General features: G+C 47.7%; 2 protein-coding genes across 3 annotated transcripts; one reads left to right on the forward strand and one right to left on the reverse strand.

Moving 5' to 3' along the window:
- Positions 1–91: 91 nt before the first annotated feature.
- fbxo40.1 (F-box protein 40, tandem duplicate 1) lies at positions 92–5,146 on the reverse strand. 2 transcript variants are annotated; one of them, XM_037119480.1, is made up of 7 exons: positions 5,026–5,146; positions 4,898–4,948; positions 2,931–4,115; positions 2,027–2,313; positions 1,662–1,793; positions 1,215–1,512; positions 92–1,028 (listed from the first exon to the last, which is right to left on the reverse strand). In XM_037119480.1, exons 2-7 carry the CDS (start codon positions 4,898–4,900, stop codon positions 810–812), a joined length of 2,124 nt encoding a protein of 707 aa, XP_036975375.1. In that variant the 5' UTR covers positions 4,901–4,948; positions 5,026–5,146; the 3' UTR covers positions 92–809. The 2 variants fall into 2 exon arrangements, with proteins under 2 accessions (XP_036975375.1, XP_036975374.1); XM_037119479.1 differs by lacking the exons at positions 4,898–4,948; positions 5,026–5,146 and adding an exon at positions 4,226–4,255.
- Positions 4,450–10,277, forward strand: LOC119031183 (F-box only protein 40-like). The gene is made up of 10 exons (XM_037119478.1): positions 4,450–4,587; positions 5,447–5,742; positions 6,304–6,334; positions 6,427–6,994; positions 7,424–7,920; positions 8,116–8,289; positions 8,383–8,624; positions 8,855–8,986; positions 9,482–9,806; positions 9,896–10,277. Exons 3-10 carry the CDS (start codon positions 6,332–6,334, stop codon positions 10,106–10,108), a joined length of 2,154 nt encoding a protein of 717 aa, XP_036975373.1. The 5' UTR covers positions 4,450–4,587; positions 5,447–5,742; positions 6,304–6,331; the 3' UTR covers positions 10,109–10,277.
- Positions 10,278–10,727: the final 450 nt, after the last annotated feature.

Below are 10,727 nucleotides of genomic sequence, written 5' to 3' on the forward strand. Positions count from 1 at the left end.
ATTAATGTGGGTATAATAAATATATCAAATATATTAAGATAAATGTTAAATATCTCAATGTTCCATCAGTAATCACTGTTGAAGAGTGTTTGTTCAGCCATGCGTGTCTCTGCTCCTCATGCAGTAGGAGAGAAAACACATTTTCTGGTATCCCTGCTCATTTTATCCAATCAGGACAGAGAACTACATAAACAGGCGGTCCTGTCTGCTCAGTGAACAAACAGAGAGCCGGAACAAAAGTAGCAGAAGTGGGAATGCTGATCAGTTCCAGCAGTGACGTCTTACACATCTTACTGCCACCTGATGTCAGACTGTAGATTTGTTTTTTCACTCACATATTGTAGGACGGCCTTTTCTTTTGTTTTGCTGATTTGTTCTGACTTGATAAATGAGTCATCCTCAGTTTTCTCCTGAGTATAGATAAAGGTTGGAATAAAACAAGCAGACAGTCATAAGTGCAGCAGGAACAAAGATAGAAGAAGGTCTTCATTCAGAACACGGCAGCAGAACGATGAAACACAGACGGTTTCAACCTTGTTTGTCTTATTCTGCAGCAGAGCCTGAAGTTAGTTTTAGTGTGGTACTGTAAAGACAGTCCTCAAGCAAACCACCTCCTGTTTTTCATAAGTTATAAATAAAGGTTCATTGAGTCTGTGTGCTTTTGATGTCATAATTGCTGTAAAGACATCAGCGTTCCAACCTTCACGTCACAACTCGTGTGTTTAATGGCATTTTTCTCCTTTATTTTAAAATAACAGTGACGACAATCATGCAACAGGGTCACTGTTTTATAATAACGGATCAGAGCTTTACATCATGATCCTCTTCTGCTGGAACAAGCTAACCAGAGTGGGAGCTTTGCAGCTCGACTTGGTTTGGACGTCCTCTCTGACACGCGGCAGGTGAATCTTCTCCGTCCTGGACTCTCTCTCAAAGTAGGGACACACCTTCATATGCTCGGACATCGACGGGCCGTCCTGGAAGCGCCACGTGTCCACAGAGGAGAACATGGTGCTGAACTGCCACACCTGAAATCACAGAGACAACTTCAGGGGGTTAATTTTCACAGATGCTGCAGAAAAAACACATATTTTATACATCCAGCTTAATTTTAATCACTGAAACTGAATCCTTCAAACTGCCTACATGTTGCTTCAGTGCATATATTGTGTATAATCTTCATAAATCCTCCTGACAGACGCTCTGGTTCTTACACTGTGCTTCACCCTCCACTTGGCTCCTCCCTGTGGGTCGGCCTTCCTCTCCCAGCGGAGGGTGACCATCCCTCTGTCCTGCAGCAGCGTGGAGCACACCTGCCTCATGAGCCGGGACACCAGAGCCAGCTGGGACAGCGACAGGCCGTCCAGGAACGTGGCCACGTGGCACAGCACCTCGTAGGGCAGCGAGCTCAGGGAGTCCTCCCCTCCACCTCCTCTCCTCCCCGGTGGCTGGGAGGCTTCACCCAGAGTGACGGGGGTGGTGGGATGCAGGCTGAAGCAGCCCAGGTCTTCACTGAAAGCACAGGTGGTCTTTAAAGGTGTATGCAGTCAATATTTACCAACTTGCATGTAATCTATCTACAAGGGATCAATTGATTGAGACTTGTTCACTTTCAAATTCTGATTTTAGTTTCTTTTCAGTGCTCTCAACTGTTCTCTCACCTGTAGGAGACGCTGGCTTCATGTGTGGACGGCTGAAACCTCTTCTGGATGTAGGTGCATCCCAGGTAGGCCAGCGGGCATCTCTGCTCGAACCATCCGTTCACACCCATCTGGATGTCACTGTGGATGTTCCTGCAAACAAGAGCATCCGTGTGTTGCTTCGGCTCAACACAATAACTTAACAGTAAACCAGAGGGAGGGATAAGTCTTATTCATGGTGTGTGTTTTCATCTCACTGATGCCAGATCAGGTCAGTGAATTCTACAGAACAGTGATGAATAATTTCCTTTTCTCAGTGTGAAGAAATTTTGATCAAAACTATATCAAATGTATAAAGAAGTGAAACGTACAAAAAGGAGACCCACTTATAATGTGTGCCGTATTCTCTGCGCTGGAAGTTGTGTCCACAGAGGAAGGTGAAGGCGGAGCTGGCCTTGTGGTGGCGGCTGGTGACGCTCTCCACCTGCAGCTGGAGGTGCAGCTCCAGCGGTTTGGCAGCTGTGAGGTCAGCCAGCGTCGTGTTCCTCCTGAAGGGAGCAGACAGGAAGTCGTAGGTCTGTGTGCCCTCGTCCTGTAACAGACCGTCGGTGCAGACGCTCTCTGCGATGAGGTGACCCCGCTGCTCCTTCTCCAGGGAGCACAGCAGGGAGGCCTGAGGAGAACGGTCAGACCTCGTGGTCACTTTTAACAGGATTTATTAATAGTGTACGTGGAGTCATGGAGGCATTAAACAAGTAAAATGACACTGAACTCATCTGTAAGTCATTTGCCATGTTCTTTTCTCTTATAATTATGCTTGATGTAATTTAAGGGCTTATCACACTTCATATTGGGTCCACGTCCACTCAGCGTTTTCCTCAAGATCATTTTAGTTCAGTTTTCTTACTGAACTTACAGACTCATTTCAATCCAAACCGGGATCTTCTCCTAAACATAACCAAGTAGTTTTGGTGCCTAAACCTAAACAAACTCCGACCAATATGGAAAACAGTCCAATGTCCAATACTTGTGAATTCTGCCAGACCAGCCTCATGGTTGTGATTAGTCAGCTCTGGAGAAAAGACGAGGTGATTGGACAAAATAATTCACAGGAACAGCAATTATAACATCACAGCTTCCTGCAGGGACGTGTCAACTGTTTTGTCAGCGAACTTTATTTTGCACATTTGTTATTGTCTACTAGAGCTGTCACAGTTTGAAACCGAGAGCCTCCGATCGAATCCGATGGAGCGCACATTTTTACAAAGAGGATGAATTTCTCTCCCTCACCTGAACTTCCTCCCACACTGGCATGTCCTGTAGCGCCACCCCCAGGTCGCTGGTGTCCACAGCCAGACTCTCCCTCTTGTAGAAACCAGGGTTGCGGATGCGGCCCTGCCTGGCACAGAAGCTGGTCGGGATTTTAAAGGTACGCACGGTGATGATCTTCATCGGCTCTATGTGACCATAATAATATTTCTTCCTCTTCTGATATCCAGCGAGACAGGAGGAGGAGGAGGATGCGGAGGAAGCATTGCATGCGCTGGTGTTTGATGCTGCGGCACCCATACAGGAGTCTTCCTCCTCCTCTGTCAGAGAGCCCAGGCCTCCTCCTCTCCCTCTGGCCGGTGCCTTCCCTCCTCCTGTCCCAGCCGTTCTGCAGCCGCCCATCTCCATACTGAACATGCGCTCCCAGGCGTTGTAGTTCTCCAACAGATCAGAATGCACTTCTGAGTCCCTGGCTAAAGCCTCCCTCTCCTCCTGGGTCAGCACCAGCTGACCTTCCACCTCAGCAGCGACCTCATCCTCATCTTCAACCTCATCTTCATCTTTATCTTCATCCTCATCTTCTTTTGGTGTAATTCTAGGGAAGGCAAACCTGTTGAAAGACTCCCAGGTGTGACCACTGGCTTCCTTTTCTGCCGCCTTCCTCTGCTTCTCCTTCTTCTCCTCCTTCTTCCTCTCCTCCTCCCTCCTCTCCTCCTCTTTCTCCTCCTCCTCCACACTCTGGATCAGCTCTGGGAACAGTTTCTTCATCTTTAAGGAGTGAAACAGGCGGTCCTGGTCTTTCAGGGCCATGGCCAGGTCCAGACATCCTCCCTGCCCTCTTTCCCTGAGCAGGTTTTCATGCAGCTCTGTGTTTGGATAGGAGTGGGCGTCGTTGGCGGGCCAGCGGTTCCACTCCATGGAGCAGCACACCACGCTGGCCGGACACACCTGGAGGTGAGCGGCCTGCGAGGAGCGAGGCAGGTGGACCGGGCAGCCGTACGCAGCGTTGAGGCAGGGCACCCTGACGTTTGGGCAGAGCAGCAGGTGATCCTCCTCTTTGCACAGGTGGAAGACGGCTCCACAGAGCAGGCGGCAGGAGGTGAGCGCACAGCACACCGAGACCTCCACCCGGGCCCTGCAGCGCCGGCTGTAGCAGGAGTCACAGTGGACATGCTGTCGCACCCTGGAGGCCCGAGAACGATGACTCTGATGAGTTTAGTGACCAGAAAACAGATATCAGAATCTTACAAACTCCTCTAAAGTGATTTTATATAAAAGTATAACTCCTCATATTTAACATATTAACATGTGTTTACAGGTCTCTGCTGCATATGTGGAAAAAGTTGTATGAAGGCTTTTGTGGCTCCAGAGGAAGCTGCATGTAATCCAGTGAACTGACCTCCAGTGGCTCCGTTGCATTGTGGGAAATGTAGGCTTTTTTTTAGAATCAAGAAAAGTCACTATGTTTTTGTTTTTTTTTAAACTTCAAATTCAGCGAAATCACAGAAAAGTAGCATGCAACATTTGAAACATTGGAATGTCAGTATCTACTGCGACCTTGCATCTAGGTCAAACTTTTAGCACCACTGGATAATTCGGGACAGTCGTCACCTATTTTAAAATTCCTGGTGTATTCTGGTTCTCATTAACCTCCTCTATCAATGGCTCTGACCTGCAGGTGCATCACTGTTCACAACCTCGTGCTTTTAGGTCAAACATCGTACAAACCAACAGAACTTAATCTTAAATTCTGGATGTGATCCTGAAGTTTCTAAAGTTACTAAACACGTCAGATTTGTTGGGGAATCATCCACAATATCTACATTTTGATCAAATGGTTCAGCCAACTGAAGAGTGCAAACATCTTACAGCTTCAATCAAAAGCCAAAACATAAAATACTGTTCATGACAAAGTCACACCGTGTTGAATAAGATGGTTTTAACAACCTGACAGCTACATCAGGGGAACTTCATCTGTAAAACCGTACCATGCTTCAGCTCCTCTGGCACCAGAGGTTATCTGTAGCTGAAGGTCTGTCCTGCAAACAGAGAGGAAACTGTGAGTCTCAAGTTCTCTCAGTACAACCAGCTGCACAAAACATGCCTGTAAACACACCTGAGCAGGTCCTGAGTCAACAGCAAGAGTCAGTTACAGACTTTAGCCTCCCGCTGTAAGAGCTGGACTGAAGAGAAACAAACTGCTTGCATGTCCGTCTTGTGCTTTAAAGACTGAAGTGTCCGTCTGTGTGTCTGTGCTATGTGTGTGTGTGTGTGTGTGTGTTATAAATAGAGCCGAGCGCTGACCGAGAAATGTTACACAGGTGGTCAGAAACATGGTTCTGGTTACCAGCCGCCTCAGAGCCTTACATCACGAAGTCTTTCTCTCCCTCTTTCTCTCTGAGTGATATTGTTCTGCTCTCTATGGTTTGATTTAAACCTGCAGAGAGCAAAATAAAGTCTCATGTGAGGTCCGAACAGTGTCCTCTGGTGGAGGTGTTAGTGTGACCAAAGCATTGTCATGTGTCTCATTCACACAGAGGGAGAAGCTCCTGATTCTGTGCTGGAAACAGGAGCTCAGACTCAGTCATTCCTCCTGCAAGTGAAGAAATGTGGATGAAGTCTGGCCTGAATCCACTGCAGCAGGGCGACAGACTGAGGGGGGAGTCACTCCTCCTGCTGAACCTGCTGGCTGCGTCTTGGCTAATTTTAACCTGTCAGTACAAAAAGCACGGCGACTGAAAGCAGCGTTATAAAACCAAAGAGAGGAGCATGTCAACGCGCCTGCAGAGCCCCCTCGGTAAGACCCGAGTCTGGGATGAAGACTGACCCCTCTGTGAGTGTGTTCAAACAAGAGTGTCTGTTTTTGTTGATCTAATCTAATATTTCAGTTGCTTTCAGAGGTGATCAGATCCTGCTGAGGTGTTTTCTGTCAGTGCCACGTGACATAAAATCTGAACATGACTGCTGAGCGGTTAGTTTTTATTAGTTCACAGCAACATCGACCTGATCACCAGCTGACAAAACACAGATGTGTTGAAACTTTAATGTATTGTTTCTTTATGTTCACTTTTCATTTTTATGTTGTGACACTGCTGTGGTAGTGTTCTGGTTCAGGTTTAGACCACCTGCTTTGGGTCATGTTTCCCGGTTCTGTCACCACGAGACATTGATTGGACGATATGAAAATGTGACCTCACGATCATCCTCTGGAGTTTATTAAAACTCAGACAGGATGAAACTCTTGTGAATTTCTGGGAAATGATATAAACTGACACATGGGACCTCTGATGATGGATCACAAGTCGATGTTGCTTTATTTGAGGATCACAGTTCTGCTCAAATATTTGTATGTGAGTCAGTTTTTAGAGCTGAAGCTTTTCTGGATTTGTTGCAGGACTGAAAAACACCTGAGTCCTGTAGACATGGTGAGTCACAGACGTTCAGATGTTAAATTACAGATTAAGCATATGAATTGTTGACATAATGTGTAACAGACTTTTGGCTCCTTCCCTCTCAGAGTCATCGTTCTCGGGCCTCCAGGGTGCGACAGCATGTCCACTGTGACTCCTGCTACAGCCGGCGCTGCAGGGCCCGGGTGGAGGTCTCGGTGTGCTGTGCGCTCACCTCCTGCCGCCTGCTCTGTGGAGCCGTCTTCCACCTGTGCAAAGAGGAGGATCACCTGCTGCTCTGCCCAAACGTCAGGGTGCCCTGCCTCAACGCTGCGTACGGCTGCCCGGTCCACCTGCCTCGCTCCTCGCAGGCCGCTCACCTCCAGGTGTGTCCGGCCAGCGTGGTGTGCTGCTCCATGGAGTGGCTCCGCTGGCCCAGTGACGACACCGACCCACACAATGATATAGCTCTGAAGGAGCAGGTGATGAAGGAGAGAGAGGAGCAGGGGGAGGTGGAGGCTCTGGATCTGGCCATGGCCCTGGTGGATCAGAAAGAACTTTTCAACCGCCTGAAAATGAAGCCGCTCTATCCGGAGCTGACGGAGGCAGAAGAGGAGGAGCTGAAGGATGAGAAGAAAGAGGAGGCTGCTGTGGGAGGCTCGGTCAGCAGCAACGTGAAGAAAGAGTCCAGTGAGGGTAAATCACAGTTTAAATGACGCCTGCTCTGACAAAAAAGTCTATTATGGGTTTGGATGAAGTGTCTGGATCTGAAAGTAAAACCTTAAACCCCCAAAATGAAGTCTGATCGTATGTAAGCTTATGAGAAAATGACCCTAGTTCCCACTTTTTTATTCCCTCAGTAAACAGTTTCCCAAACTGCAGTGTCAAACTCTGGGCTTCAGAATGATGGTCCACATGGTTTTACACTTCAGTCCTCCAGTGATACACAATTTAAAAGTTATTTTTAGTGGTTCCAAGTGATATTACTGTTTCTGTCAGTCACTGTTACTAAGTTTCTGTCCTTTGTTCTTTGAGGAAGTAAAGAACATTGTAAACTTTGGAATTCACGCAAAGTATTAAAGTTTCTGTTCCTTATTTCCTCCTTCGTCGTCTTCATCGCTGCAGTAGATCTCCCTACATCCGTGCGTGAGCGTCATGTTGAAGAACCGGCACAGACCAACGTGGTGCAAGACTTCAGCATCAACATTGAGAAATACAACATTTGTGAGATGATGTTCGGCATGGAGAAAGGCGCCTGTGCTGTCGCCGAGGCAGAGAAGGACAATCCCAAAGAAAACCCAAAGCCTGAAGAGAAGGTGAAGAACCAGAGGCAGGACGGCGTGGGGAACAAATCAGAGGTGGATGACGGAGATCCGGGTGCAGCTGGAGCCCAAAGCTGTCCTCCGCCAGACACCAGTAAGATGGGGCTGGCCCCGTGGCAGGATGGCGTGCTGGAGCGTCTGGGCCGGGAGCTCACCCCTCAGGAGTACAACATGTACGTGGTGCATCACGGCCGCATGCTGATGGCCTTTGGACACATCCAGGCCTGTACGCCCAGGGAGAAGGACTTCGTCTACGGCAGCCTGGAGCCGATCCCAGTCCAGACCGTGCGAACGTTCAAGGTGATGATTAAAGCTCCTTTTATTTACTGGTGCAGCTAAGATCTTCTCCAGCCTGATGAAACTGCATCGCTGTGTTTGTTTCTACTGTAGCCACTGTAGGCGAGGGTGAGACGAGGGATGTTCAGTTGGTTTCAACCTGCCCTATTAGCTTATAAATGAAATGTTCAACGTAGTCTTGTGTATCTTTTTTATAAGGTACCTGTTAGTTATCACTACCGCGAGCGGGTGTACGACACGGACGTTCGCCCGCCAACGGAGACTCGCAGTGTGGACACGTCGGACCTTGGTGCCGGCGAGGAGGAGTGGTTCTGTGATGAAGCGGAAACCACCCTGCTGGGCTACGCTGACATGGAGGTCATGGGTCACAAGGTGAGTCAGACATTCACATTACTTTTACTTGTAAAAAAAAAAAAACACTGACATGGTCCTTTAACTAGAGTTCATTGGTTGGTTTCCTTGCAGATCAGCGAGCCGAAGGCAGCCGACGGGCTCTTCGTCGATATCGGAACGCAGACGCACTCGTTCCGCACGGCTCCGTTCAAAGCCAAGACGACCCTGGCGGAGGTGACGGTGGACAGACCTCTGAAGCTTCACCTGCAGCTGCAGACAGAGAGGGTGAGCGGCAGACACAGCAGAGCCACCTGCGTCTTCACCTTCCTCTGCGGTCACACCTTCCACCGCAGGGAGTTCGCCACACATTTCAGGTGCGGCGCTCGAGTCCTTTCTCCTGTCAGAATTTTATCTCTGTTATCTGAAGGGCGCATGAAAAGGATGCAAACAACTACAAATGTGAACTTTTTGGATGAATATTGTTCATGTGAAATGGGAGCAGAATCAATTTTTTTGTTGTCATTGTCTTGTGTTTGTCCACCACCCGGCTGTGAGCGCTTTACCATCACATTCGTTAATGAGTCATCGATCATCTCCTCCTCAGAAACGTCCACAGCGACATCCAGACGTCTCTGAGCGGATGGTTCGAGCAGAGATGTCCTCTGGCCTACCTGGGATGCACCTACAGCCAGAGGAGGTTCCAGCCGTCCACACATAAAGCCACCGTCTACTATAAGTGAGCACGACTCACATGCTTCAGTTCAGACTCTCACATCAGAGTCTAACAACTGTCTTTTAAGAATTACACTGCTTTTAAATTTAAAGTGGCTATAAAGGATATTCACAGTTCACAGCTGCAGCTCCTCTCAGCTTTATGGAGCGTTTTAGCTGCCCGGCTTTAATTTTTTTTTTAGCGTTTTGTGCCTCAGTCAAGGGCACTGACTGGAGGATTAACCTACTGTGCATGTTTTGATGGTGGGGGGAAGTCTGACTACCTGGAGGAAACACAGGTAAGCACAGGAAGAACATGCAAACCAATCAGAGCAGACTGGTGTTTTGAGGAAGGGAGACAGGAACTAAATCGAAGCGTTCAGTCGGAGAGAGAAAGCTAGTGAGAGAAGTAGACACCCCAGAATAAAAATATGAACATGACGTCACACAAACTGAATCTTCAGACTCTCTATAGTCGCTCAGTATAAGTGAACTCTGGCTTGTGTCTTTTCCTCTCTAGTCAGCAGCTCAGAAGCTTCAACCTGCGACCGACACTCGTGGCCTCAGCAGGTGAAGCCTCCCGGCCACCGAGGAGCTCGGCCGACTCCTCCACCGCTCAGAGGAGGAGAGGAGGTGGAGGGGAGGACTCCCTGAGCTCGCTGCCCTACGAGGTGCTGTGCCACGTGGCCACGTTCCTGGACAGCCTGTCGCTGTCCCAGCTGGCTCTGGTGTCCCGGCTCATGAGGCAGGTGTGCTCCACGCTGCTGCAGGACAGAGGGATGGTCACCCTCCACTGGGAGAGGAAGACCTACTCACATGGAGGAGCCAAGTGGAAGGCCAAACCTGTGAGATGTTCACACTGAACCATCCACTATTTCACAGTAATGAATCCTGTTCTAGCTGCGATGTACATCTTCCTTTTTTTTCTCTCCAGGTGTGGGAGTTCAGTCACCTCTTCTCCGCAGTGGATTCGTGGCACATGGCCGACACCCCTCCGATATCTGCTCATCTGAAAGTCTGTCCTTTCTACGAGACCTCTGAGCACAGCGAGCGAGTTCCCCTCCCGAGCATGAGCAAGAAGAAGGAGGACAGCAAGGAGAGGATGAGCCTCGTCAACCTCTTCACAGGGAACAGATGGCCACAATAAACGGAGAACATTTAACTCTACCTGCTGTGTGTAGAATAATCCACATGTTCACTATTTACATTTACAAATCACCACACGGGAAATAAATCAACCTGAACTGATTAATGATTTACTGCAAAAACTTTATTATCACTCTGGATTATATGAATAATAAAAGGTCTGAAGCAACCGGCAATGTAGAGTTAATATTAAAATGATATTTATGCTGGTTAACTGAGTTTAAATGACTTTATTCTGCACTGAAACTGCTGAGCAAACATATGAGGGAAGATCAATGTCACAGTGAGACAAATCATGTTGAAGTTATAGACAGAAAAGTAATCCATGATTTTGACTGTTGAATAATAATAATTTCATTGTTGGTTCCAGCTTCAAATGAGAGGATTTCATTTTTCACTTGTTTGTTGAATTTAAAACCAGTTTAAAGTTTCTTGTAGTACATTAAAATACAAAAGTGATTATAAATCATAATTCTAACAAGACAAATGGGCCGCGCTACATAACAATCATTTCTTTAGATGCTTTGCTTTGCTTTGCTTTGTTAAATATATTTATACAGGATATCTGACTGTGACAGAGTATTTTCACATTATTTGACACTTTTCCCAAATAAATGATA

Source organism: Acanthopagrus latus, chromosome 13 (genome assembly GCF_904848185.1).
Source record: "Acanthopagrus latus isolate v.2019 chromosome 13, fAcaLat1.1, whole genome shotgun sequence".
Classification (NCBI taxonomy): domain Eukaryota; kingdom Metazoa; phylum Chordata; class Actinopteri; order Spariformes; family Sparidae; genus Acanthopagrus; species Acanthopagrus latus.